The sequence below is a fragment of the Platichthys flesus genome, chromosome 7 (assembly GCF_949316205.1).
Source record: "Platichthys flesus chromosome 7, fPlaFle2.1, whole genome shotgun sequence".
NCBI classification, from domain to species: domain Eukaryota; kingdom Metazoa; phylum Chordata; class Actinopteri; order Pleuronectiformes; family Pleuronectidae; genus Platichthys; species Platichthys flesus.
This window is the reverse complement of record NC_084951.1, coordinates 17,717,496-17,742,713: the sequence shown is the minus strand read 5'-3', so window position 1 is coordinate 17,742,713 and position 25,218 is coordinate 17,717,496. Positions and strand designations below refer to the sequence as shown.

At 43.8% G+C, this 25,218-nt stretch overlaps 1 protein-coding gene across 1 annotated transcript in view; it reads left to right on the top strand.

The window, feature by feature from the left end:
• Positions 1-25,218, top strand: part of LOC133957106 (ERC protein 2-like) — a 143,959-nt gene that overhangs the window by 6,787 nt on the left and 111,954 nt on the right. The window contains exons 4-6 of the mRNA XM_062392539.1: positions 8,039-8,083; positions 9,403-9,558; positions 12,206-12,373. Of these exons, the coding sequence (XP_062248523.1) occupies positions 8,039-8,083; positions 9,403-9,558; positions 12,206-12,373 (369 nt within the window). The remainder of the gene's footprint in view (positions 1-8,038; positions 8,084-9,402; positions 9,559-12,205; positions 12,374-25,218) is intronic.

Genomic DNA, 25,218 nt, shown 5'->3' with positions numbered 1-25,218 from the left:
TTTTTAGCCATTTCAGACCTAAAATGCAAAATTCTGTGGATCCCAGAGGGTTCAAGAGTCGGGTTTTGAGACAGTGTGGCGCTGTTTGTGGTGGAGGTGGAATTTGAGTGTTAAAGGTTGGGCTGAATAACCGAAGGATTTCTAAACTCCACTTTAATTGTAAGTAGAGCCCTACGTCTTGTGAAGGCCTCTTGTTTATGTGTCACAGCGATAATTTAGCCTTACACTTACACTTGTCACGGCTGGGGAAGGCAGGCCGGTCATAGCAGTGCCACTATTTTCTTTTTTTTTTCTTTTTCATTAGCTCCAAAGGAAACCAGCTCAACTGCCTTTCATTACTGCAGCCATTACTCTTTTTTAAATGGCCTGGCTTGTTTAGCTTGAGCCGGGATAATAAATGCCTTCCTTTTCAGTTTTTCTCTCATTTATCCATCAAACGTGGCGGAGGCTTTGACATGGGGGGGGGGGGGGGAGGCTTTCATGGTGTTTTTGCTGGTTTTGAGGAGAAAATGATCACCTTAAATTTGTGTTTATGTTTTCTTAATTCTTTCAATGTAAGAAAGGTTTGGGCGACAGGTGTAAAAATGCATGGACCTATATGTTGGTTTGTATGACTCAACCTAGAGAATTGAGTAAAAGGCCTCAGAGAGCTTTGCTCCTTTCTCTCTCTGTTGAACCGCTCAGCACTTACAGAGCATGGCCAGATGTGGAGTTACTGGAACCAGCCGTTGGTGTGCATGAGCTGCTGGTTTGCACTCCATCACTCCTTCACCTGAGGATGTGTGTTCTCTCGCTTGTCTTTCCTTTTTGACTTAGTTTTAAAATCTTCCAGGCCTGACAAACAACACTGGCACATCCAAGTCACTTTTCTATAGAACTTTTACACTTTTTAGAATGATTTCGAAGCCTTGTGCAAAGCAGTTACTGTTTGAGTTCTTTGCAAACAGCCTCTCTGCAACACTCAATTCAAAGGTAAATGTTTGCAGTACTGGCTGCGTCCACACGGTGACAGTGTTCTACAAGAATCTACGCACAAACCCTGAGCCTAAATTCCGTGTGATGGCACATACACACACACACACACACACACACATGCTGGGAGGCATAAATCTGGGCCTAATCGACTCTCCCCAGCCGCCAGTTCCCCGTAGACCCAATAATAACAGCTGCACCACTGGTCTGTTCCTGCCTAGCCCTGACCTGCTGCCAATGGTGCACACACACACACAAACACACACACACACACACACACACGCACAAACACACACACGTATGCTCTCACTGTGAGATTTTTTACTTGGAGATGGCATATCTACTTTCTTACTGCAGATCTCATATGGTCCTCAGGGGTACTCTGGGTAGAGCTAGGCCCCCTACTGTATTCGACGATATCTCATCCGCAGTGAGTATGAACGTTAGGGCAAAGCTCCTTTGTTTTTCTAAAGTATGACTGGCTTCAAAAGTCCTACTGCTGTTTTTGGCACAGCCTCTCCGTCCGCCCTCGCACCCCCGTCTCAAACACAGATGAAACTTAAAAAATCAAACATTTTAAAACTGGAAGTTCATGTCAACGAATGCGTCTTTTTCGTAATCTCCTTCCTCCTTTTTCCTCACTTTCCAATGCCACTGGCTTATCAGCTCTGCAAAGTTGACGTCTTTTCCTCTCTCATTTATCATCTTTGTCTATCCATCAACATTGACTCACTCTTTCTTTTTCTTCAGGCTGATGTGCTATCTGCTGTGGTTTGGTTAATCTGTCCTGGGTGGGGCACTTTTTTAGGGCTCTGTTCTTGATTGGCTACTTTTAGCTTCTGCTAATGAAGCCCCTCGGAACTAAAATGAGAAGACCACTGTAAATACCCTCAGCAAACACACACACACACACAACTCACATTCACACACACACACACACACACACACACAAACACACCAGTTCTCCCTAAGCACCACACCCCGGGCACCACATACCCGCCACGCTCTGTTGATCTCCCAGAATGTTTGAGCGGAAAAGTTTATCGAGACAAAATTACACCCCTCGAACCTTCTGCTCACCGTCTCCCTGTTTCTCGGCAAAACTTGGACTCCCTCCGAGTTTCCCTTTGTCTTTGTAAACTTCTCTTTTTTCCTGGTGGAAAAGGGACATGAATGTGATTGATGAGTGTGTGTGTGAGCGTAAGTGAATCTGGGTGTCAATGTAGAATATGTGCACTTTGTAGCCCTATGTGAGGCATATATGACACCTTTGCCTTCAGGCTAGAATTGAACTTTTTGACCGTATCCTTCATTCAGGATGTCGGCACTTATTGCTCTGTGTTGCGTTTGATCCTATTCATTCCATATGCTTGGTCCTCTGACACATGTGGAGCTGAGAAGACAGTCTTTGATGACATGCTCTCTTGCATGACTTAATTTCCCCCACTGAGGGACACAACGGTTTCGAGAACTCTGTGCTAACTGCACAGATAAGACTCTTTCTCCAGGGGACAGATACACATGCAGAGGCAGAGGAAAAGAAACCAGTGACATACTCATGCCCACATGGTCAATAGAAGATTAGGGTTGTGGCAGCAGTGGGCAACCCTTGTGTGGGAAGATCATCAACAGCTGGCATGCACTTTGCTTACATGCACATAATAGTCTATGTTTTGCCCTTATCACTAAAGGAAAACATATTACTGTTTATGGCTAATAAATAATATATTCCACAAGAAGTACTGTTCACATGCAGTTGTGCAGATTATTGTGTTGGACTCATTTGACCATGTCTTCAAAGCCTCTTTCATTCCTCTGACCACTTTATATTAAAGGTTGGTTTGTTTTGTGTACAACGCACCGGCAATGCCGTAAAAAATCCCAAATGACACACGTATCAGTAATAATGTCAAAAGAACGCTCCATAAACTCAAGTGATATAGGCAAAAACAACAAATTCAGAGTATCCAAGTAGAATCTGCCGACTACATGACCTGAATCCAAATTCTGAATGATAGTGGAATATACACTACCGTTCAAAAGTTTTGGGTCACCCAGACAATTTCGTGTTTTCAATGAAAAGTCACACTTTTATTTATCAAATGAGTTGCAAAATTAATAGAAAATATAGTCAAGACATTGACAAGGTTAGAAATAATGATTTTTATTTGAAATATTAATTATTTGTTCTTCTAACTTTGTTTTCGTCAAAGAATGCTCCATTTGCAGCAATTACAGCATTGCAGACCTTTGGCATTCTAGCTGTTCATTTGTTGAGGTAATCTGTAGAAATTTCACCCCACGCTTCCTGAAGCCCCTTCCACAAGTTAGATTGGCTTGATGGGCACTTCTTGCGTACCATACGGTCAAGCTGCTCCCACAACAGCTCGATGGGGTTGAGATCTGGTGACTGTGCTGGCCACTCCATTACAGACAGAATACAGCTGCCTGCTTCTTCCCTCAATAGTTCTTGCAAAATTTGGAGGTGTGCTTTGGGTCATTGTCCTGTTGTAGGAGGAAATTGGCTCCAATCAAGCGCTGTCCACAGGGTATGGCATGGCGTTACAAAATGGAGTGATAGCATTCCTTATTTAAAATCCCTTTTACCTTGTACAAATCTCCCACTTTACCAGCACCAAAGCAGCCACAGACCATCACATTATCTCCACCATGCTTGACAGATGGCGTCAGGCACTCTTCCAGCATCTTTTCACCTGTTCTGCGTCTCACAAATATTCATCTGTTTGATCCAAACACCTCAAACTTTGATTTGTCTGTCCATAACACTTTTTTCCAATCTTCCTCTGTCTATGTCTGTGTTCCTTGACCATATCAATCTTTTCCTTTTATTGGCCAGTCTCAGATATGTCTTTTTATTTGACACTCTGCCTAGAAGGCCAGCATCCCAGAGTCACCTCTTCACTGTAGACGTTGAGACTGGCGTTTTGCGGGTACCATTTAAAAAAGCTGCCAGTTGAGGACCTATGATGCGTCTATTTCTCAAACTAGAGACTCTAATATTCTCTCTTCTTGCTGAGTTGTGCACTGGGGCCTCCCACTTCTCTTTCTACTCTGGTTAGAGCCCGTTTGTGCTGTTCTCTGAAGGGAGTAGTTCTCACCGTTGTAGGTGATTATCAGTTTCTTCGCAATTTCTCGCATGGAATAGCCTTCATTTCTAAGAACAAGAATAGACTGGCGAGTATAATCGAATCCACAAATGTGATGCTCCAGATACTCAACTAGCTCAAAGGAAGGCCAGTTTTATAGCTTCTCTCACCAGCTAAACAGTTTTCAGATGTGCTTACACAATTGCACAAGGGTTTTTCAAGGTTTTCTAATCGTGATAGTTGCTAGAAATGGGCCTCTACACACCTATGCAGATATTTCATAAAAAAACAGACATTTCCACCTAGAATATTCATTTATCACATTAACAATGTATAGAGTGTATTTCTAATTCATTTAATGTTATCTTCATTGAAAAAAAACAGTGCTTTTCTTTGAAAAATAAGGATATTTCTAAGTGACCCCAAACTTTTGAACGGTGTGTAGATAGATAGATAGATGGATACATTATTAATCCCGAGGGAAATTTAGGTCATCCAGTAGCTTATACACTTCTAAACTTATACACCTCACCGACATACATACATAAATCACATATACATAGGGGGAACCTATTACAGATGCAGGAATGGGTCTGACCCTATGGTACAGAATGCAATGATTGTGTCTGTGTCCAGGAGGAAAGTGTTCTTGTGCTGCTGGAGTGGATAGTGTACTGTACATGTACGGATGGACCAGATGATAAAGCCATTGATTTCTCTATGAATTAATCAAGTACTGGGACAAATGGGACACCATGCCAACCTGTTGCTTCTCCCTGTATCTCAAGTCATTTCTTCCTCTGACTGCCTGATGAACTCCCTCAGTATGAACATCTCCATGTGGTTTCTGTCTGATTTGGTGGCTTTTCTCTTCCCACCGACTGTCTTTCATTTCTCCATGTTTGACTTTGGTAGTATTTGAGTTTTTCTCCCTATAACTCATCTGTGACTTTGCTCTGTGTATCCGTGTCCCACTGGGGAAAGAGGCAGTTTTCCCTCATTTTTCAATGCCACTCAAAGCTATTCATTTTCATTTGAGGTTCAAAATAACATAGATTCTTGAGATCCTATGTAATTTAATTGCTCCATGAGCTTCAATATGTTTTTTTTTTTTAACCATTGTGGTATGGGGTACGATTTCTCTCATAAGTTATAATTACATTTATAGATGTGTGTGTTATAATCCTATGCATTCACTGTAGCAGTATGCAATCCAATGCAATAACCCTGTGATGGCTCCTCTCTGAAATTGGAGGTGGTGGGATGTGACCTTTGACAAGCAGATAAATCTGGGTGGGGCCATCGCTCGGCACCACTGATGTGCCCCTGAGCAAGGACCACTCCCTCGTTACCACAACTGAGGTTCCCCTTACCCTCAACTGCTCCAGTGTAGCTGCTTAGTGGCCAGCAGATTAGACTGGTCGTGCTGGGTGGTGTATGGGTGTAAGTGAATGTATGTGGCTGCGTGGGTGTGAACAAAGCGCCCGTAAAAAAGGAAAACTTCTCTCAGTGATAATTCACTGGTTGATTAAAGGTTTAAAAAACTACACAGAGCGGCGCAAAGTCTCTATTAAAAAGATATACAACATCGTAGCTTCCCAAATGTGGATCCAAACAATCTTGATCTCCCCCTGGTGGCTGTCTGCATTACAGGTCATAAACCCCATCTCCTGCCAAATTATATGTTTAAGTATTTTTTTAATGTTTTCTGTAATTTTAGGTTAGGTCATATTCGACCGGTTCAAATTCATAATATAGAGTAAAGACCAGCATCAGACTGAAGTAGTTTGCCTCCTGTTCCAGCAGAGGGCACTGACTGTCGCCCTCCCTCTCATGCTGTCAGTAAGTTAAGCCGGTGATGTTTGTTTTTTTATGAATCGTGACACCAAAGAATCTGAGATAGAGTGTGTAAAAATATTTATATATATGTATTTTATGGTTCAACATCTTCTGACTGCGATCATGGAGTGGGGAGGCTTTGCTTACATCGATCTAATTGTGTGTCATGTCAAATTCCTCCAAACTTGATTGTTGAAAAAGTGTCAATGCTATTTTATTATATGTCCAAGAGAAATGTCACGATTGACAACTGCGAATGGCTCTCGATTGGTCGATACAGTGGCTCTACTTCTCGATTGCTACTGCAAAGATTCTGTCCCCAAATTATGTCAGACGTCCAAGATGGCAGCACCCATATCCTGGACAATTAGGATTCGTGGGAAGAAACGGAGAAACGTCTATGGTTAATTAAGGTGTTGATTTAGATGTATCGGTAGCTTAGTGGTCTAATAGCTGGACAGTCAGTCAAATTGTTAAATACTGAGAAATGAATCATTATATTATAGTGTTTTTTCAACACAAACAACGGATCCTTTTGAACAAGTACTAATGTGTGTTTTTCTGCATGCCCACTGACACAAATGTGTGTGTGTGTGTGTGTGCGCACTGTTGTGTAGACTTAGTGGTAGGTCAGAGCTCTTCCATTAATTATTGATAGAAGAAGGTGAGCGCATGTGCTGCCAGTAAGTGTTGCTAAGCGAGAGCTTCAGCGAGCCAGAGACGTCCGTGAGAGAGACAGGGAATACAAGTGAGCGATAAGATATAGAAAGAATCAGAGCGGAAGAGTGATGGATTCATATGACCTGTAGCTGAGTGCAACTTTCTACCTGTTAATTAATAGAGACGGAAAAGACAGAAAGAAGAGAGCGGGGCAGGGAAAGAGATCCCAGCAGAATTCTCCAGGAGAGATAACCAAACCAGAAAACCAGCCTAAAGATCAGATCATAGGAAAAGTTGGTTTTAAGGCTGTGCAGTTTGGGACATCGTAGCAATATTTAACAAAGGACAAAAGACAAATGTAACAAAAAAAACAGGGACAAACAGAAACCGTGACGAGTCGGTCTGCTCAGTGTTGTGTCTCTGACGCTGTGGGAGATAGTGAGGACTAAAGATGATGGGCCGACAGGCTTATTTTTACCGGGTCCCCCCCCAGGAGCTCCATCGTCGGAACCAGCTCCAGGCCGATCCGGCCAAGACCAGGGCTCTGCAGACTGTCATTGATATGAAGGTAGGACTTCCAGCGATTGAAAGAGGAGCAGGCAGCAATTGAAATAATAACCTGCTGTGAGATGAGTGTGTGTTACTGCAGCAGATCAGATCTCAGCTTTCATACATGTCAGGTTTTATATAACATCAGCCAGTTTATCTACAAAGACATTATCCGATCAGCGAGTTTTTAGCTGTGATTGGTGGATTGTAATAATAACTAGTTGTGACCTGGTTTCAGGGGAAAGTGAAGATTGTTCCCTCAGTTTTCTGATGTAGTTTGATATCAGCTTCATACCAACAATGCTTAGACAAAAGCATATATGTAGGAATAATCGGAGGAACACTGCCTTATTGTTGCGTGGTGTCTGCATGGCGGCCGTGCCCAAGTTAAGTCCATTATTGGCCCATGCCGAGTTGAGCACTTATTCAATTTGTTTCAAATGTCACATATGGAAGCTTTCACTCTCATCTCAGCCCTTTGAAGTCGTTAAAGCTGTGAAAAATGCAGTTTGACTCCACATGTGTCTTTGTGCACACCCCCACGCACACATGCTTAGTGCTTGTTCTAAATGTGGCTCCTTTACAGCGAGACCACAGTTATTTTTCACACATACTTTGTTATTTGTCTGCCCATTAACAGACTGCACATGTGCTTGCCAGAGATGCCCACAGTGTTGTGAGTGCATGAAAGAGGCAAACTTCAATCTGACTGTTTTCATTAGAAAATGCAAGACGGAGATTGTCGGAGGAATCGCACACGTGGGAGATGTGCGCTGACTTTCCTGGGCGATGTTGAGGATGACGAGGAGAAGTTCTCCTGCCATCGTTGATCTGCGTCCTGTCACTATTTCTCCAAGTTTGTGTTGCTGCTGCCTCTTAAGTTGTGTATATTTTGCGCTTTGTAATTGCAGAACACCAACCACCCTTTCTGTTTTGATCCTGACGTTATCTGGCAGGTACAGTAATGAGTTCTCACCTCTCGATTCTTCTGTAAACTCAGCATGGGCTGCGAGTATACAGCGCTTGTGCTTCCCTCTGTGCCCATTATAAATTCCTTCTTGGTTGGAGTGCACCACCAACGTGTACAGGAGTTTATGTTTCAGTGGTTTTGAGCCGCAGCCTTCATTACATGTATTCCTATTGTATTCTTCTGTATTTTCATTGGAATTGCCTTGTTTCTCTTCCTCTGGGTGATGTTTTCTTTTTCCACGCTTTGCAGCAGAAAGAGATAGCGATCAGTTATTAAACATAGGACTTGGCTTATGATACAGAAGTTATCCTTAAGCCATGGAAGTGATCGAGCAGCGCATGTGTGTTCTTTGCTCAAGGTGGAGCGATTCCCCCGCATGCCTGAATGCCCCACCTTGACATTTGAATTTCTTCTGGGTAAACTTTGAAATTCAATGTCCTTGCATTCAGATCATGTTGAATAGATTCCTATGTGCGTTAAGGATGGTAACAACCTGTGTGCTCAGCAGGGCTGATGTCAGGGGATGTAATAGAGGTCAGATGCTTACATGCTGCCTGTGGTTTGTGCTGATGGCATCATGCAGGCTGTTTCCATTTATTCAATTACCTTCCTCTTCTCTTCCAAGGTTTAGCATTTAACGTATGTCTGATCCCATGCAGCTAAACAACCTCAGGACCTGTCCGTGACAGACCCTTCCATTCCCTCATAGATACTGCATCGGAAAACATCTTGGCTGCACACAAACTCTTTCCTAGATATTTCCCCCAATTGCCGAAACATTCTAGACAGATGTAGGACAATACATTAATAGGTTCTAATCTATTTACAGGATGCATTGAGTTAAGTTTGCTGTTTTTATATTTCCAAATGCCAAATGCTTTTCAAAGTGACTCAGAGGTTAGTGTGTCAGCTCATTATTCTCCATAGTTAGTAGTTATATTTAGTTTTGATGCAGCTCATTTAGTTAGTGCTGGCATCCATTCAGGTATAGACAGGGTTTGTTTTAATGCCTCGGTGAAGAAGCTGTCTGTAATAATCGTACTTAAAATTCCTCTCAACTAATTCGTATACAATCCATCCAGCCACAATTAGCAAATGGAAATTTGTGTGTCGACTTGACCGGGCCAATATGTTCTCTTCTCAACAAAGGGTTGTTGGTCTCATCTTTCCCTCCTCTTGTGCATGACATTTTAGAAAGAGGAATTGATAGATCAACGTGACAGAGCATTAACAGCTGAGCCCAAAAGCTTACATCTATGGTCAGCTCCTTCCTGACTCTCTGCCTGCCTACTGTCGCTGGTGCAGGACACCAAAATCTCATCCCTGGAGAGGAACATCAGAGACTTAGAAGATGAGGTCCAGATGATGAAGACCAGTGGCCTGCTGCACCCTGACGACAGGCAGGATGAGGTCAAGCACGTGGAGGTCTACAAGAGCCATTCGAAATTCATGAAGACCAAGGTAGAATGTCTCTGCTCGTCACCTGAGACGCCGCCGTGTTGCATGACCTCAATGATGCATGTTTGTCTTAATATCTTAATGACAACTGCACGGGAACCTGTTGCGTGCATGTTGCATGGCTTTATTGCATGAGAGTGGAGATGAAAGTGGAAACATCTTAATGCCAGACTATATGTTGCAGTTTGTTGTGTTTTTTGCTTCATCAAGTCAGTGGGACTCCTGTGTTGCATTAAAGGCTCAGTGTTTAGAATTTAGTGACATCTAGTGGTGAAGTTGCATGTTGCAGCTGAATAACCCTCACCCTCCCCTTCCTAACATGAAAGAGAACCTTTGGTAGCCTTGTATAGAAGCTTAAATTGTGTTTGGACGACTGTAACAAACATGGCCGCCTCCATTGAGAGGACCAGCTCCCAATGTAAACATAAAGGGACCATTCTGGCTAAAAGAAAACAACAATTCGTACAATTTAAAGAAAAAAACTATTATTCAATTTCTGCCTATAGATCTCTTTCACCAAAATCGTACACGCTGGACCTTGATTACCAAAAACTCCTACGCCTATAAAAGTATTTCCTCAGTTCTTCTCTGCTTTACATACTTTACCTGTTTGATGACCAAGCATTGTGCTTCTCTCTGTGATGGCCGACCGTTCGGAGGGAACGCTATCAGCTTTCAGTGCAGCGTCTCTTTTTACTCCTCTACCATTAGCTGGCAGAAAGAGCTTAAAAATGCCTGACTACTATTTCCTCTGTCCCAGGCTCTGTAGTGTTTTTATTCATTTGACAAATACCACGGCACACATAAGAATTAAACTGTATGTATATGGATCCCCAGAAACTATGTTGTAAAAAAAAGGTGGTTTCAGGTTTCGCAGAGTTTCTAGCTGTGTGTCCATGACGGCAGAAGCTCTCCATGTGAAAATGTCTCATTAATGGCGCTCTTTGTAGGACCCGTTTGTCATTGCATCGGTTGGCGGGGGGGGGGGGGGGGGGGGGAACTTCCTGATGCCATCATAAAAGAGATGTTTTTTTTATGAATGGGGCTCTGAGAGATGAATGTGAGCTTACAACGTACAGAGGACAGAGCTCTCTCCTCACCTGTGCCGCCCCGAGACGATAACGCACCGCGGTGATGGCCCCCGGCTCACTCGCCCGTTTCTTGTCTTTCTGCGTACAGTCGCACAGGAACACAGAGAAGACAAGACAGATTCTTTCTATATCCTTGAAGCGTTTAGGGTCCTGGTCTTTCAGCGGTGCTGGAGACCGGTGTTGAGGTGAGACTGTGATAAGAGGGAAACCAGAGAGGACAGGAGTCGCTGTCCTCTCTGGTTTCCTCTGTTGGCTTTGAACCACTCGAGCACATAAAGTGGCCTCTGAGTCGAGCTGGTGACTTTACTTATGCAGATACTCATTTCTTTATGTGTTTGAAAAGCACATATCACTTGTTGGCTGTGTGCTGTAGTTTAGTGGCTTGCTGTCTTCTTGTCTTTGTCTCTCTAGGAGCAGGCCTTGTCCCCATGTGTGTCTTCCTTCAGACCAGCTCCAAGCTTCCTCCTCCCTACCCAACAGCCTTGGATCACAGAACAAGCAGAAGTACCCTCTCATTAGTCTCTCATTATTCATTCTTTTTTGCCTGATACCCTTGGAATTCCCTCCTCCTTCTTTCCACATGTTTTTGCCCTCACCATTTGCCCACTTCTTTCCCTCACTGTCTTTCCATCCTCTCACCAGTCTCGGCTCAAGGATCACGTGTCTCTGAGTTCCACTTCACCTTTTGGCCCCTGCGTCTCTGATTGTTGTATCCATTTTTCTCCCTGCTCTCTTGGGTTCTTTTCTCCGTCTTTGACTGAAGGGTTTGCTCGGCCAAGCTCTGGTCCAAGCAGAATTCCCTTGTTATGAGGTGAACCCTGCTCACACACAATTAGAGAAATCTCTCCTCGCATCAGCTTTGTGCATTTTTGGCAGCGGTAGACAGATGCCAATCTTCTGCACAAAGCCAGACTCAGCACACAGAAAACCTCCCTCTGTTAGTGCATTTGATTTCCTTTGTGGTTCTCTGTCCTGTCCTGTGTGACCCTTCTGAAAACAATCTGATCTCTCAGCTTTGCAAGTGTAATATTGCTCCCCATAACTTTATCTGTATGTTTTACCCTTTGGCTGTTTGGCTTGGTGTGTCCAGAGAACAGACAGTATTCCTGGGACTCCCCTGAGTGAGCACTGATAGGGCTGGGTGATAATTCAATGTTATAATGTTTGACCTCAATTCACAATCTCATGTCTGAATGTATGATAAAAGAGAATTTTTAACTAAATGTTTCACACCATTGAAAATATTGAGATTTCCTTTTTTTAAAAATAACAAATGATAGAAAATGAGGTAACTATTAACCTATTCATTTCAGCCACTTCCTTATGAAATAGTACATTTAATCCCTCTTGTTGTATTCAAAGCAACGTGTGCTTTTTTAACGCTAGCATGTTTGTGTGTGAGTGTGTTTGCCTGAAAGGGAAAAGACATATTTCTTCTCTCTTTGGAAAGTTTTCTGTTACCTTCAGGTATCAGTTCACTGGAAGAGGACAAGATTTCTATAACAAATGTGTTCATGTGTGTGTGTGTGCGTGTGGCTGTGTGTGGCTGTGATTGGCAGATAGAGCAGCAGAAGCAGGAGCTGAACAGGAAGGAGACAGAGATGCAGACCCTGCAGACCAAATTAGAGACACTGACCAATCAGAACTCGGACTGCAAGCAACACATCGAGGTGCTCAAGGAATCGCTCAGCGCAAAGGAGCAACGTGCCAGCACTCTGCAGACAGAGGTCAGTGTGCAATCGCACAACAACACACACACACACACACACACACACACACACACACACACACACACACACACACACAAACAGATAACACTCACAAACACACTCCCCTGATGCACAGAGCGACTCCAACATTCATAAAGATACAAGCACCCTCAGATGGATGTGGCTACCTGAAAATGTCTGCAGATAGCTGCAATCAGGCCATCAAGGGCTGTGCTATGTTATGGGTCTTAATCACTTTCTATGACATTATATTGATTATAAAATGTATTGTTTAGTAGCATGTATGTACAATCCTGGAGCGGATCTGGATAAATGGACAGATCCAGGATTTAACATGGCACGATAGGGCATTTTCCCTGGGGGAGGTATGTGGTCTCAGAGTGCCCTTCAAGTTGTGGTCTGGGGTCAGCAGAGAACATTTGCTGCTAGATTAATGCATGCACATTAACAGTGAAGTTTATCATGTGGACCGTTCCTGGAAATGTAGCCTCGATGAACAGGTCGCATGCACAGATACTTGAGATATGTGAGAGGATAAGGAGTTGTCGCAACAACACTCATGCAAGGACCTCCAGTGCATTGCATTCGTCGTCAGATACACAACATCAGAAACTTAAGGAGAAACTGTGCAGTCGTACAGGATCCTACGTGTGTGGCTCCGTGAGCCCACCAGGGGGCTTCCACGTGTGGGCGGGTCAGTCGGTCAGAAGGCTGGAGAAAGCTGGCAGCTTTTCTTCTTCATCTTTGAATATGTTTTTTCGACTCCATGACTCTTACGATTTTATCACTGCTGTTAGGAATGGATGTGCGTTGCATGCTGGGATTTGGAGGTGTGCATCTGTGTGTGTGTGTGTGTGTGTGAGGTGGCGGGGGGGCGATGGAGATCATTTAGCATTTTTCTCCATCACACTCTAGACCTGGAACTGATACTTTAGATCTCTTTGTGTTCTGCAGTTTGAGAGCGGCCCGCTAACTATGTCCACTCATCATTACAGGAAGCAATTTGGGCCAAAATTAGGCCTAATTGTCCTTACATGTGCAAGGAATTTTGGCCCTCGCAGTTTGCTGAATACATCATACTTAAAAGAATTGCTTTTCAGTGGGTGGTGTTTTTTATGTGTGTGCTTGTTTGTGCTTGTGTGTCCAACTGAAATCACGTGTGAATAAATGTGTTGGTGCTTTTGTTGTACGTGTTACTTTATGGCAAGATCAGGACACGTGTTACCTCATCAGTTTATGATTTGCCCTCCGATAACCCCCTGAGAGAGAGAGAGGGAGATAAAAGGGTTCTGCAGGCTGTGGGTCACAATGACGTCTCCTTTGTTCGCACTTTTGATAAGTTCTGGTAATTCGGGGGCCTCAAGGGCTTAAAGTTCTCTGTCTCTACCACAGATTTCCATTAATTTAATTCCAGAGTGGCCAAATAATCTGTAATATAAAATGTAATATATATATATATAATAAAACAATTATTTCAAAACAAAAATGTAGAACCTGCTGTCTAGTATGTAATGGATCTCTATATTTTTGTTTCTCAGATTATTTTGACTCATGTCATGTTGTGCTTGTAATGTCGGTTTTGGAAATTAGTTGTGAATGTTCAAGGGGCAAGACTTACCGGGCACAGTCACTGTATATAAAGATGGATGACGTGACAGTTCCCAATAACTGAAGCCAAAGCACCTCGATGGCCCCCTGGTGGCTGGCTTTAGTATGGGTCATAAATCCATCCTCCTCCCTGTTAGTGGACGGGACATAGACCGGACTAAAAAGTCAAAGTAAACATCCAATAATTATTTTTTTCTGTTAAGCTTGGTTTTAATTAGTTATTAGATGATATAATGTAACGTGATGCTTGACCGCTGAGACTGAGCTGTGTGTATTTGTGGGAACCTGGACACCGCTGCGCAGACGCAGTTTGTGTATTTTGAATTCATTCCTGGGTTATTGGAGGAATTAGAGATGTTGCTGAAATGGAGCCGCCCACTATGTGTACAACTCCCCTTCATTACTTTTTCCAGGTTTAATATAAACATTTAATACACAACCTTTGTTACACTGGTCAGTTGTTCAATGGGGCAGTGAATTTTAGCCAGTACCACACTAGGGTCGATCTTTTCAGTATTTTTGCATTTAAATGGAGAAATTTGCATCTTATTAACAGGTTATGAGATGTTTCATCATGTTGGACCATTCTTTAAAAGAAACCGACCTTGTTAAACATGTCAGGGAGAGATATCATTGTCCACCTTCAACGACAGCTAAGTTGATGGTTCGGTTATTGAGAGATTTCTCTGCCAAATGAAAATGATCCCTGTGTGTGTTATCTGTCATATGGGTGCATGACAAGATATACTGTTTGACATTACAACATTGCTCCTGACTCAGTGTTCTGTGACCTGCCCTGTCGTCACTTCTCCGAGACTACAGCTGTCCACTCATACAGTCACAAACACACACACACACATGCTGACTTTGCTGATTACTAAACTGTCATCCCCAATCTGTAGTTTTTTCCTGCAATTGACCTTTCTCCCCACTTGGGAACGGCTAAGGTTTCCTGGAATAAGTGGGCAGAGCAGAGGATGGCTAGAGATACTGAGTGAGCACGAGTCAGGGAGCAGAGGATCTCTCTTTTCACCTCATTCCTTCCATCCAATCATTATTCCTTCATCTCCCCCTCTGCAGTTTGAGTCAGCTTTCTCTCATCTCATTTAAAATTCCTCAAGAGCAACATGTTTGATGCTTTTTTTGTCCAACTCATGACTATTGTACCATCATTCACCCTCCTCCCTGTGTGTGTGTGTGTGGTAGGTTTCATCATGAATGACATTTGTACAATAGTCCTCTTCCCCGGAGACAGGCCGGTGTGTCCCGATCCCGAGGAGCAGCTTCATCTCCCAGACACTTGTCTCTAAAAGCAATTCACATCAGGACGGGACTGAGCGTGGACTGGCTTCCGAACAGAGCAGGGCCTGTGAGCGAGGGAATGAGCAAGTGGAGGTGTACTTATATGTCAGTCAAAGTAAAGGACAGCTTCTAAATGGGCGTGATTGAATCTGTCTCCACATAGCTGGAAAATGTGGAAAATAATGTGTGTGTGTGTGTGTGTGTGTGTGTGTGTGTCTTGCACGTCTGTGGAAACTGAACCCATTTAATACAGTAGGTGTGTGTGTCTTTCCTGCCTCGATCAGGACAATGCAGGGCTGTAACTATGATCCAGGAGATCAGGTAACCTATCAGAGACCTTCCTGCATTTTTAACCAGCCAGCGCTCAAGAAACAAGCCACAACTCAAGGGCTTGCAGGTGCTCAGACTGTGTTTAGTTTTCTTTGAGAACAGAATTAGGAAAATAATGAGGTTTGACTAAAGTCAGAATCAGAATTTGTTTGTTATGTTTTGCCCATAAATCTAATTCCATGTTTCAGTTGCAAATTGAGTTAGATTTAGGGGCAAAACACAACATGCGCGGTTTGAGTAAGATCAAAGTACCATACAACCATGACAAAACAATGACACAGAAATTAATAGTAGCATAAATTATATTATTAAAGAAAGAAGGAAACAAATGAAAATATTATTTTTCGACCAAAATTTTTTGAAGGCATTCTCATCATCGCAACCTCACAGTGTGAAAGACAAAAAATAAAGGACATACAGTAATATTACCAGATAACATTTGTAAATATTTAAATTATATAACAAAAAATGAAAATTCACTGATTATTTACTCACCACTGGGTCGATGGGAGGGGTGGGTGAAGTGTTTGAGTCCACAAAACACTTTTGGAGTTTCAGGAGTAAACAGAGTTGCAAGCAAATCCAATGCAGTTGAAGTAACTGCCGACCGATCCTTCAAATGTAAAAAAACAACTGAAAAAAACATAATGTGCCTCCATACTGCTCCTGTGGTGTCATCCAAGGGTTCAGAAACACGGCACTTAAATTTGACTCTAAGCTGTGGTCGCCCTTTACTTCAATTGTATTGGATTTGGAATTTGCCAAACTTTGTCTGGCCTGTCCCCCTTCACAGGCTGAGAAAGATCCTGCCTCCATCTCAAATGTTTTGTTATTAAAAAAAAGTCACAAAATGGGATCCAAGTAAAATTTTGGTTTGACTCGGATTGCAGTTTTTTTTTTTTTCTGTCATAAAAAACGAAATATAAGGCCTTTAACTGCAAATTCCAATTCTGGTTCCAATGCCAATAGAACCAGTTATTTTGCATGAATATGTCTTTGGGCCGGTGCAAACTCTATGATGATCGGGCTTGTTCGGAGACGGGGACAGTGTCAGGGGTTTATAAAAGAATCTAAATACTACTGATTGCTCTTGAATCATAAATGTTGAACATGTATTATATTATGAAACTGAAAAATCCATTAAATTAGTCATAATGTTTGTGGTCTCCCATGTTTCTTAAATCGTTTCAGAGTTAGAAATCCCCTAGTGAGCACCAGCCTTTGTGTTTTTTATCACTATCTCTGCTGTCTTGTTCGGTTGGCATTCAAAGTCCATGAGAGTCACATGATTTGAGTTATGACCCTCAGTTTTTGGATGCAACAAATCATGTCATATTTAATGTCTTTTGCGAGTCATTAGTTGAGGTTTACATTTTGTGAAGGTCCATAAACTTTGCAGGTGGCCACTTACCCACATGGGGGAAACCCAGACATGAACTAGGCGGAAGCTGTTTCAGTCAAAGCCTCAGTAACATAACACGGCCATGATGTTTCGTTCCTCACCGAATGCTCTGAGACGTGTCAGGAGCAGGACGCCGTCAATGCACATTTTGCAATGTGGCAACATGTCCGTGTTTGCAGAGAACACATTCTGTGGTTATTCAATTTAACTTTCTCAGATGTGACCTCAAATATCTTGCGTTCTCTTTCATCACCGGCGTCGGCTGTGCGGCTGCCAGGGGACCTCCGCTAAGTTTTGATTCTGAGGTTGAGGTGTAATGACTCGGAGAAGATATAAATTACTCAAAAGTGACTTGTTAACATCAACCGTAGCGACAGTGATGGATGGGGGGGAAAACAAGAGGAAAAAGATATATATATATATATATATATATTTATATATATATATATATATAAAAAAAAGATTCTGGAGTGCGAGAGGGAAAGAATCAAGGATAGATGGAGCAACAGGAGGAAGTGAGAAGCGAGAGAATAGAGTTTCTTGATGGATGCAGGAGGCTGTGGGCTTGTGTCAGTGAGTGATGTGATGGTACAGTGTGTTGTGGTCCCTGCTGGACTGTTTTTGTTGATCTTTCCTTGTTCTCCGTGCTGATTGATGGTCGGTATAGGTAGTGAGGCGGAGAAGAGATGTGGTCTCAGCCTGGTTGCGCTCCACCCTGGACTCTCCTCCTGCTGTGTTCCCTCTCTCTGTGTCTTTCTTTCTGCCTCATTCCCTTTGGCTCCCTTTGTCCATATTTTCTCTTCTTTCATACAACCGTCCTCCATCTGTCATCTCTCCCCACATTTTGTCACCTACCTCCCCTTTTCCTCCGTCAAACTCTCAGCCGCCATCTGTCGATACCGCCACAATCGAGGGCGAATAACATAGGTGAGAACTTGATGAACTCACGGAGGAGGACAGTGAGCTTGTTGGCTCATGTAAATGGGAAACAGTTCCCGTTTTGAGCTGACCACTAATTGTCAACCTCACATTGAAACCCTGGACCTGTTGCGACGAGTCCCCGACCACTGCCGAACCATTTTTAATATGACCTCATCTGAACTGCGCTGACCACGGTCACCAATTCTCAGACCCAGCAGCTTGCTCCCAGGTTCCTGGGGTGCTGTGGTTTGGGATGCAGTGTGAGTAGCAAAGCGTCAGAGCCCCCCAGAACAAACATGGCGCGGTCCAAAATAAAGCCCCCGCGAGTTCTTCAGAGGCCATGTGGAAAAGCCATAAAGTGGAGTTATAGGGGTCAGAGGGGGGATGAGATATTTAATGGTTTACGCAGGGAACAAGGTAAATATGTGCGCGACTGAACGGGCCCGACAAACACGAGTGTGTGCACAACGTTACTTGTCCATATGCACATAAAACGCACATTAGTGTACGCATACCACATGCTTCGGCGCAACTCATGCGTTAAGTTCGAGGACTATGGGGCCATTATTGAAGCAGAACTATTTACAAATGGGAGCGGAGGGTTGTGTAACTGTATCTCAATCCATGTGTGCATAATCAGATTTGTGAATGTGTACAGGAATCTGCAAATGTGTTTTCAGAATCAATTTGTGCATAATGAGATTTGTAAGTTTCCATTAAAAAAAAAATTTAGAAATCTGTTGTGTAATCGATAATGATTTTTGTATGTTGACATTTGGACAAAATGTCTCAGTGAGAAGATCTGACCCGAAGAGACGCTGTGACGTGTTAATTGTATCACAGCACAAGTTATCCAACTGCGTCACACTTGGCAAACTAACAGTGAGGATACATGTCCAGCTCTCAGAATAACAGTACATACATATGGCTGAGATTCATTTGATTATAATCTCAGGATGTATATAATACCTGTTTTTGGAAAGTGAGAAAAATAACAGAATAAACTCGCCATCGCTTCAGGTCATTTGAATACATTTACCGTAAATGTCAGAATATGGGTGCACTCCAAATACAAATCTGATTATACACAGGTGGATTGAGATACAGTTACACTACTCCCCACTAATGTTTATTAATTGCTATGATACAGTGTTGGTCCTACAGAGGACAGTGATTTATCCCACATGGAGGTCTTTATTTTTTATACATTTTGAAAGAAAACAAAAACACAGAGTAATGAAGGCTTTGTTTGGCCAGGGCAGTGAGTTGATGGAGACAGCCAGGAACAATATGCTTCTTTGTTTTTCTCCTGACCTCCTCTTCTTCGGGGTCACTCTGCTTTACTCGGACCACTTAACCTCTAATTCTGTTCACATATAGACACATGCGCAGGCAAACATACACAATTACATTTTTGAAAAATGTACCAGAAGAGTTTTCTCTCCCACAAATTCAATCAAAAATCTATTTCTGAATAACGATTGAACAAGGGAAAAGTAGAAATACAGGACTCCCCTCTCCTCTCCTCTCCTCTCCTCTCCTCTCCTCTCCTCTCCTCTCCTCTCCTCTCCTCTCCTCTCCTCTCCTCTCCTGTAGATAGTTAGATATACCATGCTGGGACCTGAGGAGTCCTTAATTATACATTCATTACATATGATGAATGCAATTGTTTGATTAAACATCACCCACAACAATTTAAAAGTCTATTCTGGAGCCTTGTCCTTTTTCAAACACTCTTCATCCACTCAATGTCTCTTAAGTGACTGTTTTTAATCAAGTTGTTGGTCAAGATCCTGCTACAGACTGTAGCCTTCCCCACGTGTTTGCCAGAGTGACTGTTCACTGCGGTCTGACAGGAAATGGTTCCGCTGGAACCAGGATGTAGCAACTGGTGTGTGGAGCTGGAAATGATCAGGAAAAATAATCAAAGAAGGAGCAAGTGTTAATGAGGGGGAACGCCTGCAGCGTCTCTTCCTTTATATGTATGTGTGGGTGAATGTGCTGTTGTGTGTGTGTGTGTCTCTCTGCTGGAGGACGTAATGATGATGGATGGAGGGCGATAGAGGGATTGAGGCAGCTGCGTACAGTGCGATGGTACCCCGGAGTGAGACCCCTCCATTTTCTGTGTCATATATCCATCCACTGCCACAATACCCAAAGCATGGCATGATCGACTTTTATGCTTTAGCAGAAAACCTTCATTCATTCCATTGACAAAGATCCTTTTGTCGGAGGACCCTGGGAGTTCTGTGCGTGAGTATGTGCCCTTGTCTTTTTTTCAGTTTTTTTCACTGTGCTTTCCCATGTTCTCTCTATAGCCCGTGGGCAGACAGCTGTGTTGCCATGGTTCTATCCACAGATGTTGCGGCGCACGATGAGAATGTGCCCCGTTCTCCGCCCCGCAGCCCCCGCTGTGAGGCAGTTTACATCCGCTTATTATCCCGGGCCGGCCCCGAGGTGATCCGTCCATTATACGATTCCTAATCAGAGCTCTGACTGCTGCCTCATCCCAGGCTTTGATGGCACACCTCAAATGACACCCAGCCCTCGCCCCAGGACAGGGGTCGCCCCTTATTTCCGCAACCCTAGTGTCGTCATGTCTGGCGTGGCCGGCTCAGGTGGAAAGGAAATCCTCTGTGTGCATGCATGTGCTTGTTTATACAGTGTGGGTGTGTGTGTGTGTGTGTCTGTGTGTGTGTGTGTTAAATGTGAGAATCAGCACAGGGACTCCAGGAAGCTAAACTTGCTCTGTGAAGTCTGCCATTCTTGCATTTGACATTACAACATCCACCTGCACGTGCACACACACACACAACACAAATGTATTCATATGAAAAAGAAACCCTCTTCAGGATTTTGAACCTTGTAACTATGAACATTGACGTCTAGTAGAGGTTCCTGTTGCCTCATCAGGAAACTATGGATCATTTAACACCACTCCCTCCCACAGCTGTGTGAGCTAAAGGTACCCCCAGTCAGGTGTTAATACACATCTGTATAAGGCGGTGCAGTGATACTGTATAAATTCCCCTTTTTTGGCTGCATTGGCTATTTTTCTTTCATTATATCATTATATCCTTCTCCATCATATCAGAATGTGTTGGCTTCTCCTTGATGCATGCACTTCGCCTAAAAGAGATATTGGATTCATTATAGCTGCTGTGGGAAACTCTCTGGTGGTCTAGCATCGTCCTGAAGTGAAATAGCCTTCCTTCTTTCAGTGATACAGTCCAGACTTGGCGGCATTGATGGCTAGACAAACACAAAATAGTTCAATATTATGTCATAAATTTAGATGATTAATTATACAGCCCCGATCTTTAAATAGGTTAAATCTAATGGCTGCCCTCTGCTGTATTTACACAGGCTGGCTGGACGTCTTACAGCCAGAGAAGTGAATCGCTCACACAGCTGTGTGTGTAGTGCACCACAGCAGCCTGAACTGATGCAGCTGATGGAGTGTGTCCGAGTTCAGATGCCAGATCCACTCCACTCAAGGGATTTAAGAAGTGTTATGGTGGTGTTGTCAGCTCAGGTGTCATTCAAACTTTAACTTTGAACAGGGAGGCAAAACATTGTATAGCTCACGAGTGTGTGTGCGTCTGCGTTTCCATGGGTGAAGGTCAGAACAGTTACATTGGGACTCTCCTCGAAACGTCGGACTCCCAGGTGGATGAGTGAGAGTGCAACTGTTCGTGTGCAAGTGTTGGTGCATTCCCAGGCCCTTTCTGTGGTCTCCCCATCTTCTCTGGTTCTGCCGTTTTGACTGTGGTCGACTTATATAATCCGTGTGTTGTTTATTGCCGACCACAGCTGACGCTGGGCTCGATACCTTTGCAGATTTGCCTGCCAGAAAAACTTTTATGATGAAATGTGAGGCAGGAAAAAGGGAGGTGAGGACAAACAGAGAAGCTGTTTTCTTTAAGCCTCTGTTTTACTTTGCTAAACCAGTGTCCAGAATACACATTTGGCTGTGACTGCGAGCATGAGAGAGGAAGTCGAAGAGAATGACAGAGTTTATGTATTTGTGTGCATGATTGCATATTTGATCGCAGTTACTTGCGTCTGTGCATGAAGGAAAATATACATGTGTGTACGCACACCTCGCTGGTTATTAGTTTTTGTCTGTAAATCTCGATAGATTAATGAAATCCCATGTATTGCAAATAATTAATAGTTTTGCAACCGCAGAATCTTGAAAACAAATCAAGGTCATTTTTTTAAATGATATGGTGCTGAGTGAGGGACTGGAAAACTGAAGAGAGGTTATTGGGAATGACGGGGTGATGTTTTTAAAAGTCTTCTATTTAAAGGGAATGCCTCAATGCAATCACCAAAGTCCTTTGGACGGCTGGACAGCAGTGGGCCCCTCTTCGTCTCCCCCTCACACTCCTCTTCCTTTTTTTTCTCTCATCCACTTATAAAAAGCAGGGATTATAAAACAGACTGCAGTCCCTAGTGTCCAATTGTGAAGTCAGAACGAGTACCGCAGTTGTCCCGGAGACTGTAGGAGTTGCATGTTATCACCAATTTACTGGAACACAAATCCACACAGAAATGCAGGAACCTACAAAGCCATATGTGGGCCTCTCCCAGCGACGACCCGGCGGGAGGGATTCCTCGCACCGACGTTTCACTTTGTCTCGCCGCAGGACCCGCACCTTTAAACGCCAATAGGAAAAACTCCCGGAGCGCTTGGAGCACGGCTGGTGGGACGGGGGGTGTTGATGGAGGGGCAGACGTGGCCGTGTGAGAGGAGAGAGGTGCTGTTGGAAGAGGACATGGAGAAGGGGGGGGGGGTGCTTGGGAGGAAAATTGGAGAGGAAATTGAAGGAGAAGAGAGAGGTTAATCACTGCGACTTGTTAGCTGTCCATCATCTCAGCGTGCGTGCCAGCTGATAAAGCCAGACTTGATTTCCTGTGACAGACCTGCTGACGCGGCGGCTGAGGCCGGTGGAGGAGCCGCGTGTCAGCCGGTGTTGATGGGCTCAAGTCAAACGATCGGAGACAGTCTCCATCATCTCCACCCACCCGTCTTCTCACTCTTTCATTTATCTCTCCTCAAGCTTTCACCCTCGCGCGTCTCCGCCCTTTCACCCCTCGCTCCTCATCTGTCCTCCTCCTCCTCCCTCCGTGCACTGTGTCTGGCAGCAATGAGCACTTTAAGAGGGTATTAGCAGGGTGTCTGTACAGTACTATCACAGCTTAGAGGGCCAGCGCAGGTGAGACAGCAGGGATTTCCTGTTAGGCCTCTCTGCTACATTCTTGCTAAATTGCTCCTTGCCAGGTGGGGTTAGAGAGGAGGAGGAGGAGGGGGGGGGGGGGGGGGGGGCTCTTTCTCTCATGTCTCACACACACACACACTTGCTAACACGCATGCACGCACAGCTCTGCTGCAGCACATGGGCATCGGCACAAATCAATGTGCGGGCACGAACGTAATGTTCGTTCAGAAGGATTAGCGGTGTCACTGGTGTGGGTTTTGTGTGTGTGCCAGTGTTGGAGTGGTGAACACAGAACAGGGCTCAGTTCAGACTCTGGTTGTCGGCCAGAGAAGCAATATGAGATAAATTCTTCACCATCTTACACCTGGGAGTCCTGGACTGCCTCTAATGCTGCTACTTGAGAGGAGCCTCTGTGTGTCTGAGCACTCTACCTTTACACATGTACACGCTCACACACACACACACACACACACACACACACACACACAAAAGCAGGTAGGAAGTGTGATCCAACACAGCCCTCCTTCTTTAAGTCTTCCCATTTCTTTAGTTATTTATGCCCCGCTGTTTTTTTAATGCTAAATATGAAATCAGAAATGTTAATATTTAAACAAGTCTGTGGCATCGCGGTGCAGTAGTTAGAACTGCTGCATCAGGGTGTTGGTTTGCACTGGGTCTTTCTACGTGGAGTTTGCCTGTCTTCCACGTTACTGCCCGTGTTCTCCCTGTGTCCACGTGGGTTTTCTCCAGCTAATCCGGCTTCCTCCCTCAGGCCAAAAACATGTAGATTGAAGTTAGTTTGATTGGAGACTCAAAATTCTCTGTAGGTGTGAAAGTGAGTGTAAATGTATATAAACAAAATGCATGTGTGTTGGCCCTGCGATTCACTGGCGACCTGTCTCTAGGTTGTAGCCCGACTCTCGCCCCAATGTCAACCGGCTCCAGCTCCTCCCTTGTGACCCTCAAGAGAATTAACTATAATGCACGACGTGGATTAACAAACATACCCGATTCATGATATCTTGTGCTTTTTTTTTTTTTATAAAACCCCAAGTAGATATGTACATAGAGTATCACAGGAAAGGGATGATGTATTTTTTAGTTACGGAAAGAATGTCTCTCTCCGGTTGTTTCCTGTGCCTCCAGTCTTGATGGTAAACTAATCGCGCCCCTATGTCAATCTTGTCTTCCAATTAACCAAAAGAAAGACAATACATCTACCTACCAAAGTGTTAAAATGTTTTGTGGAATAATTTTTATGTCAGAATCATAGATGGTCTATATTGCCTATCATTTGAGGTTGACGGGTGGAGCTGGGGCCCATTCAGACATTGGGAGAGAGACGTGGGTAAAACCTGGAAAGGTCCTCAGCATTGCAGGGCCAACATACATAGAGACAAATTACCATTCACACTCACGTTCACACCTACGCTCCATTTGCAGTCTACAGCGCTATATAATTTTTTATAGCACACGTTTAGCTGTGCCTAACAGTGCATCGTATTTCATATTCTCGTTATGGGGTTTTCACTCTCTATATGCAAACTACTATAGCTGTCAAATATGAGAGTAAATCGTATAATAGCTTCTCTCACTTTTTTCCATAAAGTCCCTCAGATTAGTACTTAAGTGCTGCAGCTTTGTAAATGTACCTATAGTTGCTTTCCATAAGTGGCTCCTACACACTCTCTCTCTTCATGGATCCCTCTAACAGCCCTGGGAAGTAGCTGAGGGATGAGCTGGAAGGCCGAGCAGAGCCTTCGTTTCAAGTGCTCTCACACTGTCACCTCCGTGTCCAAGTAACACTTCAACACACCCATTACCAAGGCCACCCTCACTGCTTCCCTTTATCTGAGTGTGTCTCTTGAACTTCAAACGAAACACACACCTCAGAATTAGGTTCGAATGGGTTCACGCATTGCTCCATGGTTAAAAGTGCTGGAAATGTAATCAGGTGCTGAAGAGCAACAGAGGAGAACATAGCCTGTGCATGACAAGTAGCTGGAAGTGCATGTGTGTGCTTGTGTGTGTGCTTGTGTGTGTGAGGCTATAGG